The sequence below is a fragment of the Ranitomeya variabilis genome, chromosome 2, assembly GCF_051348905.1.
Source record: "Ranitomeya variabilis isolate aRanVar5 chromosome 2, aRanVar5.hap1, whole genome shotgun sequence".
Lineage (NCBI taxonomy): Eukaryota > Metazoa > Chordata > Amphibia > Anura > Dendrobatidae > Ranitomeya > Ranitomeya variabilis.
In genome coordinates, this window is record NC_135233.1 from 879,621,252 (window position 1) to 879,647,947 (window position 26,696).

General features: G+C 42.7%; 2 protein-coding genes and 1 long non-coding RNA gene across 13 annotated transcripts in view; 1 reads left to right on the top strand and 2 right to left on the bottom strand.

Moving 5' to 3' along the window:
* The window catches only part of OPA1 (OPA1 mitochondrial dynamin like GTPase), a 198,320-nt gene extending 178,497 nt beyond the window's left edge, over positions 1-19,823 (top strand). For all 11 annotated transcript variants that reach the window (XM_077290337.1, XM_077290340.1, XM_077290338.1 and 8 more), the window contains 2 exons: positions 16,676-16,749; positions 16,849-19,823. In XM_077290337.1, the coding sequence (XP_077146452.1) occupies positions 16,676-16,740 (65 nt within the window). In that variant the 3' untranslated portion in view covers positions 16,741-16,749; positions 16,849-19,823. The remainder of the gene's footprint in view (positions 1-16,675; positions 16,750-16,848) is intronic.
* LOC143809996 (uncharacterized) lies at positions 6,202-8,291 on the bottom strand. Its single transcript, XM_077292926.1, has 2 exons — positions 8,276-8,291; positions 6,202-7,518 (listed from the first exon to the last, which is right to left on the bottom strand). Exon 2 carries the CDS (start codon positions 7,338-7,340, stop codon positions 6,294-6,296), a length of 1,047 nt encoding a protein of 348 aa, XP_077149041.1. The 5' UTR covers positions 7,341-7,518; positions 8,276-8,291; the 3' UTR covers positions 6,202-6,293.
* LOC143809997 (uncharacterized) lies at positions 8,750-9,197 on the bottom strand. Its single transcript, XR_013222582.1, has 3 exons — positions 9,134-9,197; positions 8,975-9,058; positions 8,750-8,773 (listed from the first exon to the last, which is right to left on the bottom strand). It is a non-coding gene; the product is annotated as an uncharacterized LOC143809997 (long non-coding RNA).
* Positions 19,824-26,696: the final 6,873 nt, after the last annotated feature.

The window sequence follows — 26,696 nt, forward strand, 5'->3', positions numbered from 1 at the left end:
TGCTGCTCCATCCACCCCGGGAGCTGATGCTGCTCCATCCACCCCGGGAGCTGATGCTGCTCCATCCACCCCGGGAGCTGATGCTGCTCCATCCACCCCGGGAGCTGATGCTGCTCCATCCACCCCGGGAGCTGATGCTGCTCCATCCACCCCGGGAGCTGATGCTGCTCCATCCACCCCGGGAGCTGATGCTGCTCCATCCACCCCGGGAGCTGATGCTGCTCCATCCACCCCGGGAGCTGATGCTGCTCCATCCACCCCGGGAGCTGATGCTGCTCCATCCACCCCGGGAGCTGATGCTGCTCCATCCACCCCGGGAGCTGATGCTGCTCCATCCACCCCGGGAGCTGATGCTGCTCCATCCACCCCGGGAGCTGATGCTGCTCCATCCACCCCGGGAGCTGATGCTGCTCCATCCACATTGGGAGCTGAGGCTGCTCCATCCACATTGGGAGCTGAGGCTGCTCCATCCACCCCGGGAGCTGAGGCTGCTCCATCCACCCCGGGAGCTGAGGCTGCTCCATCCACCCCGGGAGCTGAGGCTGCTCCATCCACCCCGGGAGCTGATGCTGCTCCATCCACCCCGGGAGCTGATGCTGCTCCATCCACCCCGGGAGCTGATGCTGCTCCATCCACCCCGGGAGCTGATGCTGCTCCATCCACCCCGGGAGCTGATGCTGCTCCATCCACCCCGGGAGCTGATGCTGCTCCATCCACCCCGGGAGCTGATGCTGCTCCATCCACCCCGGGAGCTGATGCTGCTCCATCCACCCCGGGAGCTGATGCGGCTCCATCCACATTGGGAGCTGATGCGGCTCCATCCACATTGGGAGCTGATGCGGCTCCATCCACATTGGGAGCTGATGCGGCTCCATCCACCCCGGGAGCTGATGCGGCTCCATCCACCCCGGGAGCTGATGCTGCTCCATCCACCCCGGGAGCTGATGCGGCTCCATCCACCCCGGGAGCTGATGCGGCTCCATCCACCCCGGGAGCTGATGCGGCTCCATCCACCCCGGGAGCTGATGCGGCTCCATCCACCCCGGGAGCTGATGCGGCTCCATCCACCCCGGGAGCTGATGCGGCTCCATCCATCCCCGGGAGCAACATTTTACATAGTAACATAGTTAGCAAGGTCAAAAAAAACATTTGTCCATCCAGTTCAGCCTATATTCCGTCAGAATAAATCCTCAGATCTACGTCCTTCTAAAGAACCTAAGAACTGTCAGATACAATATTGTTAGGCTCCAGGAAGGCATCCAGGCCTCTCTTGAACCCCTCGACTGAGTTCACCATCACACCTCCTCAGGCAAGGAATTCCGGATTCTCACTGCCCTAACAGTAAAGAATTCTCTTCTATGTAGGTGGAAAAACCTTCTCTCTTCCAGACGCAGAGAATGCCCCCTTGTGACCGTCACCTTCCTTGGTATAAACAGATCCTCGGAGAGATATTTGTCCCCTTATATACTTATACATAATTATTAGATCGCTCCTCAGTCGTCTTTTTTTCTAGACTAAATAATCCCAATTTTGCTAATCTCTCTGGGTATTGTAGTTTCCCCATCCCCTTTATTAATTTTGTTGCTCTCCTTTGTACTCGCTCTAGTTCCATTATATCCTTCCTGAGCACCGGTGCCCAAAACTGTACACAGTACTCCATGTGCGGTCTAACCAGGGATAACCTTACATTTATCATTGTTAAACCGCATCTGCCACCTCTCGGCCCAAGTTTCCAACTTATCCAGATCCATCTGTAGCGGAATACTATCTTCTCTTGTATTGACTGCTTTACATAGTTTGTATCATCTGCAAATATCGATATTTTACTGTGTAAACCACCTACCAGATAGTTAATAAATATGTCTATGAGAACAGGTCCCAACACGGACCCCTGCGGTACCCCACTGGTCACAGCGACCCAGTTAGAGAATATACCATTTATAACCACCCTTTGCTTTCTATCACTAAGCCAGTTACTTACCCATTTACACACATTTTCCCCCAGACCCAGCATTCCCATTTTGTGTACCAACCTCTTGTGCGGCACGGTATGAAACGCTTTGGAAAAATCAACATATACCACGTCCAATGACTCACCGTGGTCCAGCCTATAGCTTACCTCTTCATAAAAACTGATTAGATTGGTTTGACAGGAGCGATTCCTCATAAACCCATGCTGATATGGAGTTAAACAGAAACCCTTCAAATATTTTACCAACAATAGAGGTTAGACTTACTGGCCTATAATTTCCAGGTTCACTTTTAGAGCCCTTTTTGAATATTGGCACCACATTTGCTATGCGCCAGTCCTGTGGAACAGACCCTGTCGCTATTGAGTCCCTAAATATAAGAAATAATGGCTTGTCAATTACATTACTTAGTTCTCTCAGTACTCGTGGGTGTATGCCATCCGGACCCAGAGATTTATCTATTTTAATCTTATTTAGCCGGTTTCGCACCTCTTCTTGTTTTAGATTGTTGACCCTTAATATAGGGTTTTCTTTGTCTCTTGGCATTTCACCTAGCATTTCATTTAATACTGTGGAGAAGAAGGTGTTTAATACATTAGCTTTTTTCTCGTCATCTACAACCATTCTTTCCTCACAATTTTTTAAGGGGCCTACACTTTCACTTATGATTCTTTTACTATTGATATAGTTGAAGAACAGTTTGGGATTGGTTTTACTCTCCTTAGCAATGTGCTTCTCTTTTTCCTTTTTGGCAGCTTTAATTAGTTTTTTAGATAAAGTATTTTTCTCCCTATAGTTTTTTTAGAGCTTCAATGGTGCCATCCTGCTTTAGTAGATTGAATGCTTTCTTTTTACTGTTAATTGCCCCTCTTACTTTGTTTTACTGTGAAACACGGCAGCACCACAGAGAAGTGTCTGCTCTGCAGCTTAACTCCGGCTTCTTCTCTCTTGGCTCGGGTTGATTGACCAGTCCCTTCCTATACACAGGATATTTATAAAAGGAGCAATTCTTATCATATCCTTGTATTTGATCAATTAATAGTCAATACAAAAATCACTAAAGTGCAGCTTTACTTTGAAGCAATAAAAAGTTGTCTCCCTTCCTTGCTGACTCATTAGATCACTCCAACCACACGGAAGACTTGATATAACGACGTTATTAATGACTGGGGTCAGCCCTTGGTCACAATACATGCTGATAGTGCAATAAAACTGCTCATTATGACACATATGACCAGTGACGAGCAGCTTGTGACTCCTTCTTTAGGCAGGAGATAAAGAAATCTATTGTGAGCTCCTAGGCTGAGGATTGAGAGCACCGGGTGTCAGCTGCCCGCCGATCCTCCAGCTAATTAAGCATCTTAAGGATAGACAGACTGCCTGTTTGTGAGCTGAGCGTGCATGCAATAACATACGTGTTCTCTATCTGGTAACCACAGCTCTTCCCAGATCATCACATTCACGTCAAAGGTCATTCACAACCTGACACCCTGCTGACTTCTCAACATGTCCATAATGAAGTTATTCATGCTTTTTGTAGCAATTCAGCATAACAAGGGTGTAAATGTCCACCAAGATATTTTAGAATGGGTGAAATGTAAAGGTCCTCATAGGGACCTCTTGAAAGGCAAGTATGTGCCCTTTAAATGTAGGAGTAAAACTGAAAGGTTGTAAAGTTCCCCACATGGTACCCTCTTAGGCTACTTTCACATTAGCGTTTTAATCTGCAGCGTTTAATCCGCAAACGCAAGGACACGAAAAACGCATGAAAACGCGTGTAAACGCAGCGTTTTTAAAACGCTTACGGTTACCGCATGCGTCATTAAAACGCAGCGTTTACATGCTTTTGCTTGCGTTTTCCATGCGTTTGCGTTTTTTGTGCGCATGTCGCAAAAATTTACCAGAGAGAAATTCTAGATGCAAGAACCAGCCAATGGGACTACAGAGGGCGTGTATTATGTGAAATCTATATATAGACCCTAGGACAGCTGAAATCTTCAGATTTTGCTCCTGTGTCCTGTGAGAAGATGGATCTTCACGTGGATAGCTATTACTTCAAACTGGATCTGAGCATCAAGATTTTTCTGGCATGTGCGTTTGCTTGGGAGCAACACCGAAACCGGGAAAGACCGAGAAGGACAAGGCGTAGGCGGTTTTGGCAACACCCCATTGTAGAACTGCGTGAGAGCCGTGGTGCATATCACACCCTGTATGGTGAGCTCAATGAGAACCCAGAAAAATTCCCGGAATATACCAGGATGTCACAAGACTCTTTCCGGGATTTGCTTGATCGTGTCCAAGGAGCCATCCGGAGACAGGACACACAGCTCCGTAGAGCCATTCCACCAGCGGAACGTCTCCTGGTTACCTTAAGGTACGTAATAATTCTAAACAAAAGCTACCCAAAATTTTTTGCAGGTCTGATGTTTTTTTTGCCTATTTGTAAATTATTTATTCTTACTACAGATTTCTTGCAACTGGAGAGAGCTTGTCATCCCTTCATTTCCAGTACCGCCTTGGGATTTCCACGCTGTCCGGAATTGTTTTTGAAACCTGCCGGGCTTTATGGACCATTCTCCGTGAGGAATTTATACCCATACCCACGGAGGACATGTGGAAAGAAATTGCTGACAAATTTTGGACTGTTTGTGATTTTCCCAACTGTTTGGGTGCGGTGGATGGGAAGCACATCCGGATTACCAAACCAGCCAGAACGGGATCACAGTTCTTCAACTACAAAAAATATTTTTCAGTAGTTCTTATGGCAATAGCCGATGCGGACTGTCGCTTCATTGCTGTGGACATTGGTGCTTTTGGCCGTGGCAACGATTCACAGACTTTTAAAACCTCTGATATGGGCCGACGTGTTTATGGCAAAAATTTTAATTTTCCACAGCCACGACCACTCCCCTACACTCAAGGCCCACCGCTGCCATTTGTAATGGTTGGGGATGAGGCCTTTCAGATGAGTGAAAATCTCCTGAAGCCCTATTCAAGTCGGGACTTGAACCGCACAAAACGGATCTATAACTACAGACTAACCAGGGCACGCAGAACAGTAGAGTGTGCCTTTGGGATTATGGTGTCCAAATGGCGCATTCTAGCAACTGCAATAAATCTAAAAATGGAGACAGTGGATGAGGTGGTTAAAGCCTGTGTGGTTCTCCACAATTTCATTCTGGCTAAGGAGCGACCCACCATAGAACTTGATGAACCTGTTGCAAACCCTTTGCCTGATTACCGTCATCACCCGCTGCGGTCAACAGTTGAAGTAGGCCACATGCGGGACCAATTTGCAACGTTTTTTGATTCTGACATTGGACGTGTGCCATGGCAGGACAATATGGTGTAAAATGTACTGCTGGTTTCGGGTCTGCAAATTTATGTTTGGAATGTTAATGTTTTTTCTAATAAAATAATTGTGATTTACTTTCTTCACCATGTCTCCTATCTATTTCCTTAACAAACCACTTTGGGTTTTTGGGCTTAGGTTGTTGACGTAATTGAGTCCTGTCTTGGTTCACCATTAGCTATTTGCCGCAGACTGTATAGACGATGTCCGTTATTGTCGCAGTATTTGTCCAGTACTTAACATCAGTATTTGTAAGCCAAAACCAGGAGCGGTAGTTAAATTCTTTTAGTGGTGCATATCTGTTTATTGTACTTTTCCTCACATAGTTCCACTCCAGGTTTAGGCTTACAAATAGTGCTGTAAAATACAGAGCGAATACTGACAGTGTGACGGCAGCCTACACCAGAGATCTATAGTCATCAAGTCAGGTGTCTGAACTAATGAATTCATGATGCTATTTGCTCTTGAATTCATTTTTCCTGACACTTGTCCGGGTGAGTATAGATATGCCATGTATGACGTACATTATTCCTTCACTTTGTGTGAAATATATGTATATGTACCAATAAGATAAAATGGAGGTAATACAATGCATTTCTAAAATCAGCAGGTCAGGGGTCATAAATAATGTTTCTGATAAGACACGACCTGTTGAGTATAGTTGTGCTGTGTATTACCACCATTTTGTCTTCTGTGTGCGACCAAAAGTCACGGAGTAAACAGAAAGAACTGTTTTTGGAGAAAATACAAGTGTTATTTTTGGGGGCAACCTCATATCTCTCAACCAAACACACACCAAGCTTCAGTGTTCTGCTAAGTAAGTACTGGAGGTTGGAGGTGGCCCCCAAAAAAGTGTTTGACGCATTATTTGTTATTGGCGCATGCTGTGTGGTGACGGCGGCGAAATACACAATTAACCAAACCTTATTGGGGCAAAACACAGGTTTATTAAACACACACAAACCAAAAAATTAACTGCGCCTGCTTGGGGTTGAGTGCCGATATTGTGGGGTGTCCAGTTGTGAGGTCTGGCTTATTGTAGCCGACATAGGGGTGGCAGGAGAAGGCGCTATGAAGCTGCTGGGGTCAGGAAATTCCGGGATTGGGCTAGACACATGAGAGGGCTGAGACACACTGGAAGGGTGAGACAAACCAGACATTACAGACACATTGGGAGGTGAGGGGGGAGGGATAGCTATTGTTTTTTGCTTTTTTTTGCCTTTCCCCTTCCTTGTTTGGCGCGGGTTCGTTGTTGTGGTGGCAGGGAACGCCAGGCCAGGGTCCGGCAACGGCAGTCTTGTGGGGGTGCCAGGAAACGCCAGGGCAGGGTCAGGCAATGGCAGTCTTGTTGTGGTGGCGGGGAACGCCAGGCCAGGGTCCGGCATCGGCAGTCTTGTGGTGGTGGCGGGGAACGCCAGACCAGGGTCCTGCGGCGGAACTCTTGTGGTGGTAGCGGGGAACGCCAGACCAGGGTCCTGCGGCGGCAGCATGGTGGTGGCAGTGGAGGAGGCCCAAGCAGGAGCAGCAGTTGTCATGGTGGTGGCGGTGGGCTGACCCACTGCACTGGGCATGGTGGTGGTGCTATAATACGGTCCGGCAGTGTTTGGAATGGAGGTGGCCGTGCAGTGGTATGCAGCAGATGTCGGCATTGATGTAAAGCGTGACAGTGTGGGCACTGTTGGAAATGCCCCCACTGTCTGCTGAAAATACCGACTCTGCTGCATAGCCTGCACGTAAGCAGCATTGCAGGCCTGCATAACAGTAATCTGGAGCTCAGGACTAAGGTGTTCCGACATGCCCTGTTCTATCTGATTAAAAAAATGATGTGCTGGCCTCTGGAGGTCGGCTTTCACTTGGGCAAGGGCTGTGGTTACCTCCTGGATACGTGTGCTCATATGACTAATGGCAGTATCCAGTCGGTCACCCATCGCCTTGAGTCCCTCATGGAAGACCGAGCTCAAGTGCAAAAACTCGGGCATGAGTGACCTGTCCGCGGCCCGCTGCCGGGAGGAGCCCATAAAAAATTGGCTAGAGGCAGAGGACTGGGGAAGGGGAACACCTGATGGACCAGCTTCCTGGTCTCCAGGTTGTGTGGCAGGCCCACTTGCTGCAGCGCTGGAGGATGGCTGGGACGGGTCCGTGGCTGACTGATGAAGGACCGCTCCAGAACCTGGGCCAACAGTGGAGCTCCAAGTGCTGCGGAAAAAAAAAAAAATATTACAAAACATTTACAAAAAGATAACTGAACAGTTAGATACACATTCAGATAGGGAAAGCTCACACTAACACTATTTGTAGTGAATTTTACATCAGAATTTGCAAGCCAGGAGTTCAACAGTAGGAATAAAAGTTTCATAAAACAACATGCTATACTTCTGCATGCATCGACCAGTCCTTGGGGATTAAAAAAACTGATGTAAACTATGAAGAGACGATGGAGGCAATACAAGCCATATCTCTATACAAGGTATTGGTAAGCCAAAACCTGGAGAGGAACTATGTGAGGGAAAGTATTCAAAGAACACGTACCCCACTTCTGCATCTATCAATCACTCAAGGTTTTGGATTACAAATACTGATGGGAAATACGAATTGACGACAGAGGACATACAAGCCACCTGTAAACTCACCAGGACAAGTGTCAGGAAAAATGAATTGAGGAGCCATTGGCATCCTGAATTCATTATTTCTGACACCTAACTTGCTAAGTATAGATCTGTTGTGCAGGCTGCCGTCACACTCTCAGTATTTGCTCAGTATTTCAAATCAGTATTGGTAAGCCAAAACCTGGAGAGGAACTATGTGAGGGAAAGTATTCAAAGAACACGTACCCCACTTCTGCATCTATCAATCACTCAAGGTTTTGGATTACAAATACTGATTTGAAATAATGACCCACAAAAAATTGCATTATACACCACTTTTTTTTTTCTTTTTTAACCAATATACTTACGTTCTTCGTGCAAGGACTGGTCTCAAAAACGCAAGGATGCGGTGGTACTTGTATTTCTAGTATCCTTGCTGCAGAACCACTTGGAAGCTGGCTCTCTTGGCGCAGGTCCTTGTTGAAGCGGTCCTTCATCGATCTCCAACGTGTTTTCACTTTTGACACTGTTGGCAAAACAAAACATAATAGTTAGGACAATGGTCTTTTGACCATGGTCACACAACTGTATGTGCTGTGAAAAAGTAATGACTTTCTCACATCATACACAGTTGTGTGAGCATGGCCAAGGTATTGACTACATCACACTGCATTGCGATACTTACCAAATGCAGAACGGACCCGAGCCGGGGCATTGGCCCAGCCATCCCACAACGCTAAGGCCACCTCATTCCAAAGCCTCCGGATCGTCACATTGTTGGCGTGCAGTGGATCCCGGGCGACTCGCTCGTGAACCAGGGAGATGAGGTGTTCATTCTCAATTAGGTCCTCATCCTCCTCTGGAACCTAACAACAAAAAGTACATTAATATAGGAGGCGTTCACATACGGAAGACAGAAAACAGAATCAGAGGAATGGCATGAATATTGAAGTAAAAAAAAACACTGGTGCTGAAGCAAAAGGGAAAGAAAGAGAGAAGTAGAAAGAAATGAAGATTCAAGAATTATAAAGTGAAGATACAATACACATTCAGCCAGCTATACTTACACGATGCCGCCGTGTTGCCCGGCCGTGACTACGCTGCTCCTGCCCAGTCTCCTGCCCAGTCTCTTCCGCTGTAGAAGAAGTGGTCTGAAAAAGGGAAAATATACATTGTCATATGTGTAGATGTGACAGTGAATACAATCTGAGGAGGTGAATACTCACTTCGCTGACATGTTCCCCTTGTGCAGGCCCAGGCGTTTCCTCATCAGAAGAAGAAGACATTCTGATGTGTGCAGAAAGAAAGGAATGACAGAAATTAGGGCACATAGACACAGATTATAGAAAAGAAATGCATTGGATAGGATATACTCACATAGTTCTGAGGCTTGTTTGCTGATCCAAGGGGCTGTGGGACGTCTCGTCTGCAAGGCAGTCTGATGAGTAGTGACCTGCAACTGTCCACACCCTCCCTTTATCACCTTGTATGTGGGGGGTGGCTTATCAGTGTCTAGACATGTTTTTCTCAATTGAGACGCATGCGTCGGCAAACGCAAGCAAACGCATGTACTGAAAAACGCATGCGTTTACATAGACTACAATGCGTTTTTTGGGCGCAAACCTTGAGCAATCAGCTGCATACGTTTCCAGGCGGCAAAATGACGCCTCTAAAAATTACTACATGTTGCATTTCCGCGCCAAGACGCAGACGGCTAGACGACGCATGCGTCGTCAAACGCGGCAAAACGCGAACATAGAAAAACGCATGCGTCGATAATGTTAAAGATAGGAATACATAACGCATGCAGATATTTGCGGAAGAAACGCTGCGGACACAACCGCAAATGTGAAATCGGCCTTAGGGATGCCCTGCGGCCCCATGCTTGCAGCTAAAGTGACATGTGGTTGTAATAAACATGGCCATAGCCTACTGATGTTGTGAACTACTCTGGATCTTGTGTGTGAAAAACTTCAATGTGCAGCATTGAGAGCTGCTCAATTTTCATGTGGTCACAGGTGATCTGCGCAGGGAATTGGGGGGAAGGTGCTTGACAAATTACTGATAAAATGAACTACATGCAAACCTGTCAAAAACTGAAGTTGCATTATTCGATTTTCACTTTACCCTTAAATTAAGTTATCTTTTATATTATTATTATGCTTTGCTTATATAGCACTATCATATTCCGCAGCGCTTTACAGACATTATCATCGCTGTACCCATTGGGGCTCACAGTCTAAATTCCCTATCAGTATGTCTTTGGAATGTGGGAGGAAACTGGAGAACCCCACACAAACACAGGGAGAACATACAAACTCCTTGCAGATGTTGTCCTGATACCAGGACCCCAGCGCTGCAAGAACCACTGAGCCATAAATTCCTGCTAGGTATTACTCAAATCAATTAACCTTTTAAAATTATTTTTCATCAGTTTTAATGGCATAAATCAATAGTACTAAAAGATAAGATTTATTACATACTATCAGAGAAATTTGCCCTATAAGCAGCCATTCCTTTCCTGCTGCCTTCTAAACTGATTATTCACTCTGGAAAGCTTCTGAAATCCTGCTTTCTTAAAGTAGCCTGGAAAATCACTGAGGGTTCAGATTACTGCTAGATATGATGTTATCTGACTGCTGCTTTTTAGTAAGTGGTGCTTGGTTGGGTCACAGCCACACTGCTCAGTACTGCTGTATTATTTTCTTTTAGAAGCTAGCCTAGCATCCACTCGCGAGCTCAGATTCAACTAAGAATTAGTTACACCAAAAAAGGAAAAATTCAAGAAAACACACCAAAAACAGGCAGAGATGCTTACCTGTCCAAATGGGCCTCAATACAATTGCACAGACAGGGTGCAGCGGACTTTACATATTATGGCCAGAATATCAACCAATACCTTACATATATTGATATGTTTTGTTTTGCACGTTGTATTTTTTTTGCAGGGTGCAGTTGGGCCCAAATGGTTCTGTATACTGTGGCCTCTGTTTGCACAGGATGCATTGTAGCACTGGGCAGCCCGCCATAGGGCGTTATTAATAGGCTGGAGCCAGATGCTCTGCATTCCTTGTGTGAACACGCCACATACAGAGTATGTATCTTAGTGCATTGGTGTACCACATGGCCAATCCCTGACTGAAGGCTGGCTGTTTCATTAGGTGTTGCACCTGTGCATTTGCCATTTTATTTGGGTCCGCTGCACCCTGTCTGTGCAATTGTATTGAGGCCCATTTAGACAGGTAAGCATCTCTGCCTGTTTTTGGTGTGTTTTCTTTTTTTTTAAGAATTAGAGTTGTAGCCTCTAAAAGAGAAAGCCAGAATTTATTGCGCAAATTCTCCCGAACCATGTCACCAGAAACGACTGTTAGGCCACACGTCAGGGCTGAGAAGGAAGGAGCGCTATTTGGCTTTTGAAGCACAGATTTTGGTAGAATAGTTTGCAGGCGGTATTTTGGAACCCAGGAAGTGCCAGCACAGCAGAAAAACCCCATAAGTGACCCCATTGTAGATATTGCACCTCTCAATGAATTCATCTATCTCCAGGCTTTTTTTCTGGCGAATTGCAACTATTACAGTTTAGTGCCCATACATTGTGCCCCCATAAAGTGTAGACCCACCATATATTGTAGCACCCCCATACATTGTGACCTGCTTGTGTTTCTGCCAGTCCAAAGTGTCTCCATCTGCCTCATAAGTGAGTGGTTCCATAGGGGGTTTTGTCTGAATTGCGGTCTTGGGGAATTTACACAGAGAGCGAGGATAAATGTGAGCCGATCCTTATTCTGATTTTTGGGAGGTAGAATGAACAAATAGACAGCAGTACAAGAATAGTTCTTATATTTATTTTTTACGCCGTTCCTGGTGCGGTAAAAGTGACTAGATGACTTTATTCTTTGAGTCTGTGCGATTACAGCGATACCAGATTTATATTGTTTTGGGGGTGTCCTTCTAGGTTTTGCTGCTTGGTAGCACATTAAAAATGTCGTCTTTTTTTTTTTCTTTTTTTTTTTTTTTTGTAAAAAGTGATGGGTTTTCATCTCCATATTCTGAGAGCTGTATCTTTTTTTTATTTTTTGGCGAGCAGAGCTGTATGAGGGCTTATTTTTTGCTGGACAAGTTAGTTTTGTTTTGTTTTTGTATCATTTTGGGTTACATAATATTTTTTAATTTCTTTTTATTCAGATTTTTCAAACACAGAATTAACAAAATCCAGCAATTCAGTTATTGTTTTTATTGTTTGCGCCATTCACCATGCCGTAAAAGTGATGAGATCGATTTGTTCGTCAGGTCGGTGCAATTACAGTGATACCAAATTTATATTATTTTCTTATGCTTTGCTATTTTTACAGGGCTTGTTGTTTGCAGCACAGTTTGGCATTTTCATTTATGCAATGTTTTTGTTTTACATACGAATTTTTATCACTTTTTATTCACTTTTTTGTAAGTATGATAAAAAAGTGACATTTTTGTCATATTTGTTTTATTTTTGCGGCGTTCACCATATGAAATCTATAACATCCCAGTTTTATAGAGCGGGCCTTCCGGATGCGGCTATACCAATTGTGTACGTCTGTTTGTTTATTTTTGTTTTATCACAAACGCTGCGTTTTGAGTGGTGAAACAGCTCTTCGTGATTTGTGTGCTCCTTTTCTGTTGTGTTTTTTTTTTTTTATTATTATTTTTTTTACATATTTTATGTAACTTTTTCACTTAGTCCAACTGTGGGACTCACATGTGGGAAATCACATGAACTCAGGGTACCATGGTAAACATTGGGACCCACGATTCTCATCTCGGGGGTCTGATGGTTACATAAGGGGTCTTGTGTGTATTTAAGGGGTTAACTGACCCTGATCGGCATCAAAACCGGCCGTGGCTGATACCACAGGGTGCCTGCTACTGGAATTCATCCACGGACCCGCGCTATACTCTTACTTCTCAGCTCTGTTAAAAAGCAGCGCTGAGGAGTAAGGCTATTTAATGACTGCTGTTAAAAGGCGTATTGGCTCTTATTAAGGGGAAATGTAAATGTTTTGGAGTGGCCTAGTCAAAGCACAGACCTTAATTCAATACTTTTGCACGTGCTGCATCTACCAGGATTTGCCCAGATACGGGGACATTTATACCAGGATGGGTACAGATGAGGGACATATACACCAGGAAGGGGCCCAGGATAAGGGACAGATATATCAGGATAGGCCCGGGATGGGGGACACATATACCAGTATGGTGGACATATATACCAGGAAGGGGCCCAGGATGGTGACATTACTTCATGAGGGAGGGGGGGGAGCAACATGTATGTAATTCTGGGAGAGTTTAGATGCCCCATATTCATCCGATGCTCGGCGGGTGCGAACAAGTTTCAACTAATGTTTATCGGGGGTCCTAAGATTAGATTTGAGTTATTGGTAGGGGTCTAAGGACTTGAGCCCCATCAATCAAGTTCAGCATTTCAAGATTTAGTGAAAAGTTTAGTTACTTTAAAGATGCCTGTTTGCGGTTTGACAGCAAAGCCCAAACTCAAAAAGACCGCACATGACACTAAGGAGTGGTGGAGGCCTTATTGCAATTTTCCCCTTTTGCCCAATCTTTTACTTAACACTGAACTGCTCCTTTTGATTTGTGAATTGAAAAGTGACATCTGAAGGATTGTCTCCACTGCTTTTTCTGTGGGCAGACATTCTAAATGACCCTAATGAGCATGGTTGGCGTTTCCCTGGAGTAGACACTAAAGGCACAGAGGACACAAATATTTATAGCCGTTTAACAGCAGCACGAGAAGTGGTAATTGTCTGCTGTAATGATGGAGCTGTGGAAGAAAGCTTCTCTCCAGCACCTAGCCATGCGGTTACAATCTTGACCCCTTTTCCCGTGGTTTGAGCATGCATGCTTCAGACAAGGCTCTGCTCCACTGTGTTTTCTTGACCTGCTGACAATCCTTTCACTCCCCATCTGTTAAAGTTTCCTTGTAGAACAGTAGATGCCCTCGCTTTTATAAATCTTTCCTTCCAGGTGATAATTGACGCTCTGTCTCATTGACGGCAGCCTGGGTGGTTTCTTTTTCTCTTATTTTTTTCTGCTTCCTAAACTTTTAGCGCTTATCTTATGAACTTGGTGCAGGGGGAGACAAGCACACATAAGATGATATTGAAAGGTGCAGATGAGAAGGGAGTTATTGCTCTCCTGAAAAAGCTGTGATTGTCCCAACGCCGATAATTGCCCAGGAATATTACAGCTGCTGCAGGTCAGTCGGCAAATGACAGTAAACCCTCTTTTGCATATCAATTCGTAGAAAAAGGAGATTGCCTTTCAAAGTCGCCCGCTCTGCTGTAGAGAGGAAGCCATTCCAGTATGGAATAGGAATTTCCTAGTCCTTTTTTTATTTTCTTTTGTGTTCGCACTTTTTTTATTTTTTATTTTTTTTTTTTTAAAGTGGTGCGGGCACTAAACCCGGAAAAATAAAAACTACAAAATTATTCCATTCTGGAAAAGCTTCCTCTCTACAGCAGCGCGGTCTACTTTGAAACATCAATCTTTGTTTTTTGTTTTTTTTCCTACTAACCAATTCTCCACTTTGATTTTGTCAGGTTTATCCTTCCTGTTTCCATCTATATTTTTAGAGTTTTAAGGGCAGGGGCCTGTACCCCCACGGCTCTGAGATGAGCTCAGTGGCACAGTTCATTACTAGTGATGATTGCACGTGCTCGGATAAGGTGTTATCTGAGCATGCTCAGCTGCTAACAGTGTCTTTGGCGTGCTCGATAAATATTTCCGATTCCCAGCAGCTGCATATCTCGTGGCTGTAAGACAACATCATCACATGCAGGGATTGCCTAACAAACGCACCCAAGCATGCTCTGATAGCACCTAATCCGATCACGTTCGCTCAGCACTATTCCTTACCATTGACTATATCCAAGTATTTCCAGTATTGCCTTGTGCAGCTTCTGTGATGAGGGATGACTAAGGTGGGGTGTCGGTGGCACGCTCCCTCCCAGCCCGTGCATCATGCGTGGGTTTCTGAACTCTTCCTGTTCATCATGCCGACAGTAGAAGATAAGCGCAGGATGCGGCCTGTACCAGCCAGCTGCTGTTTGCTGTTATGGGGGTGGTAGCCATCTTCCCTTTTTAGCAATAAGATCAGAAGTTTCTTTCCATGTAGGACGTTTGCTCACTCTCTGAATTGCCATTGTTCTTTCATTTACATCCCCTATTTTATACTTTTATCTGTTCTGTTTGGTCTGTCTAAATAGCAGTAGTAATAAATAGTTTTGTAAGGACCTTGGCTGCTGTTTTCCGCTCTCGTGTTCAGTTGCAGGCCTGTTAGGCAATATGTAAGCAGCGTTCTTTGTTGCTATCCACATAGGAAGGTGGATAGTATTGTCTTCATACAAATGTTCATCCAATACATGTGTGCAACGTGCTCGAACATCCAGCCATCACTTCATGTAGTTTTTCTTATGTTACATTACATTAATATTCTGCTGACAGCCAGCAGGAAATTGACGCTCCCAAAACTGCTTTTCTATTACATAGTCCTTGCATGAAGGTAACGACTCTGGTAATGGTGCCTTCACTTCACCCAATAGACTCAAAATTAGGTGGGAAGATATCTTGGTCACTAGCCTTACTTTTAGAGGAAGCAACTTGGATAAAAAAGGAATATTTGGAAACACAGATACGGTACTTTAACCATTTGATCACATCATTATCCTGGAGAACCCATTTAAAGTGATTGTGCAGTAATGTACAACCTTAGCATAATTTCTCCAATCTACAGCAAAAAAAAGAGTCCTACTCCCCTCCTGAACCAGCTGCATTCATCTGATGTCCCCGCTGTCTCCCCCAGTGGCCTCATGCCCACTACAGTCAGTAAGCGCTCATCCACTCCAGCCTTCTCTATTCCGTCACAGCGGACGTCAAGCGACCGCCAGGAGATCCGGTGGAGAGATGGCAGTATGCAGTTTTTTTTTTTCCTGCAGTAGATTGGAGTCTGTAAGAAGTGGTTGTCCTTTAGTAAACAATTCCTTTAATTCTGTTCATGGATATTTTAACTGAAACGACATTTTTTACTTGTAAGAGGGAATCAAAGTGCCTATGTACATTTTCCCAGCGAGAATCTGCAAATTCTGGAAGACAAGTGCGATTAAAAAGTTTTTGTTTTTTAAATAAATCTGTTGTTATTAACTATAATGTTTATGTCCATTGTCCTATTTTGCGGAAATTAACGTATTTATTTAATAAGACAAGCTTGGTCGTAGCTTTAGATTTTTGTTAGTGCTTGGGGTTTTTTCTTCTTTGAATGGAAAAGGTCTGATATTGGGTTAATAATACCTTTTAAGTTCGCTATGTTCAGGTTGACTGGTATGAATTTCTGCTGTGGAGAATAAAGATATTATGTTAAAAGAGAAGTCAAGGATTAGTGATTGTTCGTCGTCATCCCTTCGGTAATGTAGAGGAACAGGTGCTGTTCGGGTACGTAATTTTAGGGTAACGTGACCCTTGTCCATTGCACTTGTTTAAGCCCCAAGGACATTAAATGCATTGAAAAATCCACTTCAAAAAGATTCTTTTTCCTTTACTGAACTATCCAATGTGTTGCATTAGGTGTGACGACATGATTTTGATAACCAACTGTTCTAGTAGTCTCTGTACTCTCAATCCTCCGTTATAATTCAGAGTGAGATAGCTTTTCCATACTGGATACCATATATTAGGATATTTGGGAATTCCTTTTAATGTTTTCTTTTATCTCCCTTTAGAAAAAGTACGAGAAATACAGGAAAAACTTGAAGCCTTTATTGAAGCCCTTCATCAAGAAAAATAGTTTAAATAGGTAACGGTTCCTCACTGTTGCTATTTGTTTTATAGATATTCTGTATTATGTCGTATGTGTTTTACCACATTTTTGTTTTTTATTTATTTCCTGCTTTAGATAATACATTTACAGAAGAGAAACATAGATGTTGGTATTCATGGATTGCCGGCGTAAAGAAACCGTCTGAATATTGCCTTCTGTACTAGTCATTGCTGTAGGAGGAGGATGGACGTCCATGTGTTAGGTTTATGTTGATGACTGGCTACTTGAAGACATGTCACATGTTTCTACAAGACTCCAGTGAGATCTGTCTACTTGTTGCTGCTGTTCTGTGTTTGTGTTGTACCTCGATTGCATTTTTACTCAAGAAAGAAATCTGGGTCATAACTCACCATTTTCATCATTTGTACATACATCGTTAGCACTATTTCCATTCTTTCCTTCCATGACGCAGAATGCATGTTTAATGGTAACTCTGCTTTTTTTTTTATGAAATACTCAGCAGCAAACGTAATGCTATACCCAGAATGAATTGAAAATGTAAGCGATGCTTAAAGATTGAAATACGGAGTTATACTCTCAGCACTTATGTATAGCCAGAGCAAATTACATGTGTTTAGGGGAACATTTGCTGAAAGTGGGGGTTTCTCCTCTTTTTCTTCTATAGGGCACTTATGTCATCTCAGATAACAACAATAAGTTTAAAAACTGATCAAAAAGCAGCAAATCAGTTGTTTGGTTTAGTCACGTTGGGTAAAAAAGCATCTATGGAATTTATGATTCAATCATGTCACATAACTTTTTAAATGGTTGAAAATGTTGTCAAAGGTAAAATGTGCAGAAATGCTCCCTCCTGTAACCTATCGGACCGTTATCAGCCATTATTGCTGACAGCATCAGTCCTTCTATCACTATTGCATTATTAGATGCATTGCACATACCATTGCAATAAAGCTTAAATTAACCCCTATCTTCCTTTCCCATTGTTCATATATTTTGTGTCCAAAGATACTTGGGAAAGACTTGTGGTGTCTGCGGCAGTAGTGGCGGCTCTCTTAAACCAGGACTATTCTAACAATTGCTTTGTCATTAAGCACTTTTTTTATGCTTTTGCACCTTTAGATTTTCTTATTTTTTCACAGCTTCAGTTGACACGGCTTGGATAAAGTTTTTACAGTCATTTAAATCACAACACTTTAAAATAAAAAATTGTCAATTTTAATATGTCTTTAAAATCTCCTGCTTTTTTTTTATGGGGCCGGAGAGATGGAGTTCATGGTGTTCTTTAATGCTGGCTTACTAACTTTAATGGGGCATTTCATTTCTACTCACTTCAAAATCAGGAGGTGAGCAGGGCCGTTGATGTCACAACTGCAAATACCCGCCGGGTCACATGAGTAAGATCCGATATCGGGCACATTTCCTCTGTCAGTAAACTTGATGTCACCTGACTCCTCCGCATGCAGAAATGATCGAAGCTGAAATATTCTTTAAAGGGAACCTGACAGCTGATGCATGCTGCCCAATCCCAGCATGTATGAGGCACTGGCTGTATGTTTGACTATGAAACGCTGATGTGTTTCAGAAAAAAACATACTTCAATAGCCACCGGGAGCCAAGCCACGTTGTAAACTAGTAGGCCGGTACCTGTCAATCCAGGGCAGTGGGCGTGGAGAAGCCACTGGGTATCTGCCTGTCTGTTCAGTTTATAGTTCGGCTCAGTCCCCGGTGGTTTACTAATTTGATTTTTTCCAAAATTCTAATTGGTAAGCCGTTTTGATTGCAACATGCTATTTTTCCTTGTCCACATTAGGGCGCATTTACACTAGCTAATAATCATTCCTAGTAATACTCGTTTCCCAATTATTGACCTGTCTAAACAGGTCGCCAATCACTCGATGAACTAGCAAAGTGCTTATTCATCATGTGAGAGGATTTTTAAGCGTGCTAAAAAAAAAATTGTTTTTTGGCAGCACATTGTCCTTTGTAAACAGCACCTGTGCTGCCGAGAACAATGATAAACTATGTGCACAGAGCACATAGCATATTAACTGTTTTTCTGTGCATATAGAAGTGCAGTCAGTCTGTCTAAAACAGGCTACATATTAGCCAATTGCCTACCAACAGGCGTTTAATAGCCACAATTGGCAAGTATAACTACAGCCCCACAATACAAATTTGGCCTTAATCTGTAGATCTAAATATTGTCAGATAACCAGGTTTCTAGTGACACATTGATCACCCTTCTGAGACTGTAGTTATCGGGTAAGATCTTGATGAGAAAACAGGTTGTTTGGCGCCTCCTGCTAGCCCAGTCATACCGGACATTGCCCCGGAGCATCACATCATAGTGGAAAAGCAGCTTGGCTGCAGTCTGGTCGGTCTTCTCCATATCTCAGTCTGCAATATGGAGCAGGTGTTTTTTTTATTTTTTCAGTGTTTAATTTATAACATTTTGCTTCTTGGACAACATTTTGGACTGGTAGCAAAGTTCTGATAGACACACCTTTCCAATTCCCTAGCCAAACTCATTGTAGGCCTTGCGTTGGAGCATCAGTGGAGCCAGAAACGAACATGTATTTGATATCAAATCCATGATTTTCTCTCCAATGTGGAGAAAGTCATCTTCGCCAAATGGATGAAACCCTACTGTTTTTTTTATTGATCTGATACAAAATTACAATTAGAAAATAAAAACCCATGGGCAATGAAGCACAAATTCACATGGCAAATATATTTGGTTTCAGGTTAGCAAACAGTGCCACAACGATTTTATTTTGAGAGCTCCGTATTTCAAATAGTTTGATACTTTGCTAACTAAATCCTTCTTAAGATGCTTTTTGAGCATTTTTACAGTCCCTTAATATCATAACCCCCAAAATGAAATGCCGTTTGTTCAGAGTGCAGAACCTTCCCGTGTTTCACAGTTGTTTCCTGGATGAAATAAATATTGTAATGAATTTGTTTTGAGAAAAATATGACAGGTGTATACAGCATGATGTATTCGAAGAAACCCCAGATATTTATTAAATGCTATTGTAAATTGTCCGAAAGCAAAGCAATTAAATAAAAGAAAAAACTTTTTGACAGCATGTTATGTTTTGTTTTGATTGTGTGTGTCTTTATTTTGGCTATACACTCACTGTTCCTCTAGAAAAGTGTTCCCCAACTCCAGTCCTCAAGAGCCACCAACAGGTCATGATTTCAGGATTTCCTTAATATTGCCCAGGTGATGTAATTCTTGCCTATCCAGGTGATGCAATTATCACCTGGGCAATACTTAGGAAATCCTGAAAACACGACCTGTTGGTGGCTCTTGAGGACCGGAGTTGGGGAACACTGCTCTAGAAGATTAAATCTGTGGATTCCGACAACCTGTACCTCCGCCGATCACTTGATGTAGACACAGTCTATAGAGCCTGGCTAGCGCTGCTCACTGAGACCATTCACAGGTACCGTAGAACAGCTCCCATTCAAGGGGCTACGCTGGTGTACGCCACTCGTCCGGAGCTCCTGATTCATGGAACGGCATAGGCCTCTTCATGAATCTGGAGTATCTGACTCCAGCCCATCTCCTACTCAAGACCGGCGTGAAAAACAGCGGTCTTCATATATCGGGCACCATGTTTTTACTAAACTCCTAGTAATAGACCTGCTTTGTATCAAATAGTCTGTTTTTACAGGGTACTCAACTAATTTATTTTCCTAGAAAACATTGCTGGAATTTCTATATAAAACCCTTAATCGGACATCAAAGGCCATATAAATTCTTGTTGTTTCTATGGTGAACAACATTTCTCGTTCGTTCTGAAAGGTTAATATTCATTTAATCCTTAAATCTTGTGTCCCTGGCATGGTTGAAAGAATTGAACATGTGCAAAATATTATTGGTAATGAACATATCTAGAAAATCAATTGACATGGTGGCAATTAAGCATATGCATTTTACAATACAACAGGTGCTTGTGAACGTAATAGGAAAATAAAATCCACTTTTCATTACATGTTTGAAAAGATCACAGGACAATCTACGTTGATTAATTATCTTAGCGATTTCCTCATTTCTGATCCTAGATTGGTGAGTGTTATTGTTACAGAGCAGGTGCTGCAAAACTTTATCCAGTCTTTTAAATCTTTTGAGAAAAGTTTGTTAAAAATAAAGCAATAAACTATACTTCTAACTACAAATTCTCGCACATTGTGTAAATGTTCTTTTCTACAGGGTGGCTTAGCAATATGAACATCCAAATTACTGTATATCCGATGCTTCCAGCTCACTCGGTTGTATAGTGTTGATATTCTCAGTTTTGTAGAAAAAAGGCTACAAAGTGAAAAGCAAAATTAAAAAAAATTAACAGGTATTACACTGTTTCTTTAGTTTCTATAAAAAAATACAAAAAGCATAGTAAATCTAAATGATGTAAGTTATGGCAATCTTTGTAAATCATTGCAAAAGGAAAAAAAAGGGCTTGTCCTCTGTCGGATGCACAGCTTGGTGTAATGATACACGAGACGATGTAGGCCGTGTAAGAAGCTCTTCTATTGGAAGGAAGACTGATTATACTTTGGCGCTTCCAAAACTTTTTCTACCGGATTCTCATATGAAAGACCAAAATGATGCCTGTGCCTTACTAAACAGACCTAGATTGTTCCTAGACTTCTAAATTTGCAGTGAAAGTCAATGCTAAAATTAAAAGTACCTTTCTATGGTCCTTTTTTTGGTCTCCTAAATTCAATTGATCTAGTTGAGTACGTTGCTGAGCTAACTATTGCTTCAGCCCTAAAAAAACATTGTGCAACATATGATCACTGGTATGAAAAGTCCTACCTCTGTTCCTCCCCGGTGAAGCACTACGTTACACAATGCATTAATCAAAACTGGAAGCCACTAGCCAATGTAAACAGAGCCTGAGGGCTACATTAATGTGCAGATAAATGCATAGAGACTATAGTAGATGTTGGCTAAACAAATATATATGCTAGTACCCAGGTGCATTGTGAATTCTTTGCATAGCCTTCCTAAACCTAGCATAAAATCCCATTGTAGAATGCATGGTATCTGGACAACGGTCTGCAGTCCATAACCAACATCTAATTTTTCAGTAGCCTATGGCCTTCTGACCCTAATGAGCATGTCGGAATCAGTCTGTAGATTAGTTACTTGAGACCTACATGAAATGAGACTAAACATACATATCAGCTTGGTTAAATGATGACATTCCAACGCACATACAAACTCCTACACTACTATCAACTTGGAAACACTCAAGGTGCACTGCTCTTATTTGATAGGAGCACCCAAATCTCATTACCTTCCTTTATACTTTTGACCGAAGTTCCTGCCTGCAACAGTAGACCATTAGTAGAAACATTATAAAAACATTCTACTTTATTTTACCGAAAAATAGAAACATTCTGCAAAACAAATGCAACTCCTAGACTTGTTAGTGAACAGGGGGAATGACCTGAGCTACAGGCTACATACAACTTATGTTTGTTCGTCAGACTTGTTCTTGGCATTTACACAAGCATAAAGCTCTCATTCTCTGTGTGTAGACAAGTCTGGTAACTACATGGAATTTGAAGCGTTCAAGAGGGTAAAAATACTTTTATGGTGTTTCTATCTACGGATATTTTTTCATTACTTCATAGTTGGGCTATTTTTTGTTTAGGGTATAGAGAAACAGACACCTTCATCTGGATAATGGTAGCAAGGAAAAAATCTATATATTTTTTTATTTCTATAGCTGTTGCTTTGTGGAGTTATTTTTAATAAGGGTTTATGTCCTAATACCAGTAGAATATTCTGATTGCTACTTTCCTAGTTGCATCTTATCTTATGTTTCCCTATATGTGCATAGTTTACATTTTTGGGGGGTGGAAAATGTGCCATAAAGGGCTATGCTTTTTCTAATTGACAAGAATTAAATCAGATACTGTAGATAAACTAGGACCTGATCAGGTCATGCTTATCAGATTCTGTCCTTCTATATTCTTCTTTCACTTCATTGCACTGGACACATAATGAAATCCTGATGCTACTTTGGAATGTATACCAGTATGTATAGTAAGTATAATCCTGCTTTGCACAAAAAGAAAAAAAAAGAGCATGAACCGCACCTCCAAAAATCATACATTGATCTAAAGCCGCTAGGCAAAAATTTATATAACTGAACATGAGGTTTTCAGTTTAACATTCTGATCAGACTGTATGAAGCCCACTGCCACGTCACGGCAAACCTCATAGTGGGTCCTACCTCCCTAACGGAGCGGAGATGTGCGGCGACCACCACCACAGCGGCAATGCACCAGCAGGGCAGATGTCCTGTTGCCCCAAGCACCCATGCTGCAAGACTGAGCCCCCATGACTCCAGACCGCGCCGCCACCCAGCACCAAAATGAAAGGAGCACTGAAACTCGCCTTCCTCCAGCTCTTCAGTGAGAGCCAAAATGGGCTAGACCCCTTACTTTGCAGTCTCCTGCTAATAAAATTCTTCGGATGTGCACTCCTTCCATTTGGCACAGGTGATTTTAATTAGCAGGAGACTGCAAAGTAAGGGGTAGTGAGTTTCATTACTCCTTTCATTTGGTGTGGGTGCCGTGTGGCGGCCATTGTTGCTGCGGTTTTGTGCTGGTGGGGCGGTGCGGTCTGGAGTCATGGGGACTTAGTCTTGCAGCACGGGTGCTGTGGGGCACCAGGTTGTCTGCCCTGCTGGTGCATTGCCGCTGTGGCGGTGGTTGGCGCTTGGCTCCGCTTCGTTAGGGCGGTAGGACCCACTACGAGGTTTGCCGTGACGTGGCAGTGGGCTTCATACAGTCTGATCAGAATGTTAAACTAAGATCCTCATGTTCAGTTATATATTTTTGCCTAGAGACATTAGATCATTGTATGATTTTTGGAGGTGTTGTCCTTTCTCTTTTTTGAGCATAAGTATAATCCTACCTGACCGAAGGCTCATCTCGGTGTGAAAACAGATCCAGAAATATTTGGACAGTGACACAAGTTTTGCAATTTTAGCTGTTTACCAAGACATACACGATACAGTTTATATATCAATCTGGGCTTAAAGTGCAGACCTCAGCTTTAATTTTAGGGGTATTCACATGCTAATTGGAGGATGGATTAAGGAATTCCAGCTCTTTAATATGTAGCTGCCTCTTTTTAAAGGAAACCTGTCAGATGTAAAAACAGTATATGGCAGAGGTGTCAAACTGCATTCCTCGAGGGCCGCCAACAGGTCATGTTTTCAGGATTTCCTTGTATTGCACAGGTGATAATTTAATCACCTGCACAGAATGATTCCAGCACCTTGTGGAATGCTAAGGAAATCCTGAAAACATGACCTGTTGGCGGCCCTCGAGGAATGCAGTTTGACACCTCTGGTATATGGGGTTAAGCTACAGGTTAATAGTTTCAGAACCTGTCCGGCACCTGCATTTAGAGCCCCACTGCTGGAAATTAACTTTATTCCCCTTGACAGCGTTCGGTATTCGGTCAGTCAGCACCAGCGAAGTTTCAGTCACCACTCAGTGTATAGAGAGCGACGGCTGTAAACGCGCCCCCTTTACTGACTGACAGCTGGCCGTAATGATGAGTGAGCTGTCAGTCAGTGCTGGGGGGTGCGGTTATAGCTGCAGGACTCTGTGTTGGTACCGAGCAGGTTCAGATCACTATTAAACTTCAGATTTAGCCCATATCTGCAGATTAGTTGTCTTTTTAAGTGGTGGGTTCCTTTTAAAGGGACAAAAACTAATTGGACAGTTATCTCAAAAGCTCTTTAATGGCCTATTTGCTTGCTAATACATAATTAAACAAGGTAAAAGGTCTTGAGCTGATTCCAGATATGGCATTTGCATTGGGAAGCTATTGCTGTTAAACCACAACATGCGGTCAAAGAAGCCCTCAATGGAAGAGAAACTGACCACCAGTAGGCTGGAAAAAAGAAATCCATCAGATAGCAGAACTGTTAGAAGTAGCCAAATCCACAGGAAAAAAAGGGCACTGGTAAGCTTGGGAACTCAAGAAGGCCTAGATATCCACAATGCCAAAAAAAAACCATCTAAAGAACTAAGCCCAGTTCTGGGCAGATGAAACTAGGGTAATCCTGTACAAGATGGATAGGATGAAAGTATGGTGAAGTCTTGGAATGGCTCATCCAAAACACACCACATCCTCCGTAAAACATGATAAAGGCAGTGTGATGGCATTGGCATGCATGGCTTCCAATAGCACTGGTTCATTAGTGTTTATTGATGTAACTGAAGATAGAAGCAGCCGGATGAATTCTGAAGTGCACAGTGATATATTTTCTTCTCAGATTCAATCAAATGCAGCAAGGTTGATTTGACTGTTCTTCACAGTAAAGATGGACCCAAACATACTGCAAAAGCAACCCAGGAGTTTAAGGCAAAGAATTGGAATATTCTACAATGGCCGAGTCAATCACCAGATGTGAACCCCATTGATCATGCATTTATCATGCTTAAGACAAATCTGAAGGCAGAAAGACCCACAAACAGGCAATAACTGAAGAGAGCAGCAGTAAACGGCTGACAAAGCAACGCAAAGTAGGAAACCAGCGTTTAGTGACATCCATGGCTTCTAGACTTCGGGCAGTCATTGCCTGCAAAGGATTCTCCATAAATTGTTAAAAAAGAACATTTTATTTATGGTCAAGTTAATTTGTCCAATTACTTTTGAGCCCCTGAAATGAGGAAGTGATGTATAAAAAAAAAGTTGCAATTTCTAAACGTTTCACAGGATATTTTTGTTCAATCCCTTTAATTAAACCTGAAAGTCTACACTTCAACTGCATCTCAGTTTGTTTTATGTTAAAAAGAAAATTGAGACAGAAGAAATAAGGAGGCGCGCACAGCCGAATGAGGCGAGGTGCAAGCTGAACCAGGATAAATCGGAAGAAAAGTCAAAACAGCTGCACTCACAATTTGTGATGCTAGTGATTTTTTAATAAGTAGAATAGTGACACCATATACAACGATTTTTCACGTAGAGGGCACAGAATCAGTAGCGTGATGTTTCGACTCTTTGAAGAGTCTTTCTCAAACAATGCTAATTTGTAGATTTTTGTACGCGTGGTGAAGTGGTGCGCTGCAATATGCGCTCAATGATTATATCCCCTGGCAATAACTTACCTCCTCATTTTTTGCACCTTGACACCGCATTTACACTATCCTGTGGGACATAGAAAATCTACAAATTAGCATTGTTTGAGAAAGACTCTTCAAAGAGTCGAATCGTCACGCTACTGATTCTGTGCCCTCTACGTGAAAAATCGTTGTATATGGTGTCACCGTTCTACTTATTAAACAATCACTAGCATCACAAATAAAAAATTGAGGCATGTAGAACCCAAATCACGTGTTTGTGTGTGAGCATACATACATATGTTGTACATAATATATAGATAACACCTTCCCCTGTGTATTTATAAATGCATTACAATACTATTAGCATTTCCATAGGGTCTCTTTCTGTGTCCTAGTGAAATTGCATGACCCAAGATTGCTCAGTTTGTGTTGTCCTATTATACATTGGACACAAAGAAGCTGATGGTTGGTAAAGCCCTGTCACTTCTTACGATGTAGTGACCGACCCTAAGCTTCATTCTGCTTTATAACATCCCTTGTTCATGTTCCCTGAATGTGCTCTGAGGTAGGTAAATGAATTCAGTCAACTGGTGGGCGTACGATTCCTTTCTGACCTCGGTCCTGTACCATTTGTTTCCCAGCTTGTACGATGCCAAAGGGGACATTTCTCTCAGTTTTGTTTCAAATAATTTTCTTTTTTGTTTGGTGATTTGGTGGTGATTGTTCTTGTTCTAAGCCGTCTGGGAATTTACTATTGTCAATTGCACAAATTTCTAACGTAGCTGCTTTTACGACTATGTTGGTAAACTTATCTGCTATGTTACAGCGTGTATCAATTTGTCGTTAATCCTTCATTA

Coding starts and splice junctions, on each gene's coding strand:
- LOC143809996 (XM_077292926.1), bottom strand. CDS start 7,340: ATGGGCTCCTCCCGGCAGCGGGCCGCGGACAGGTCACTCATGCCCGAG.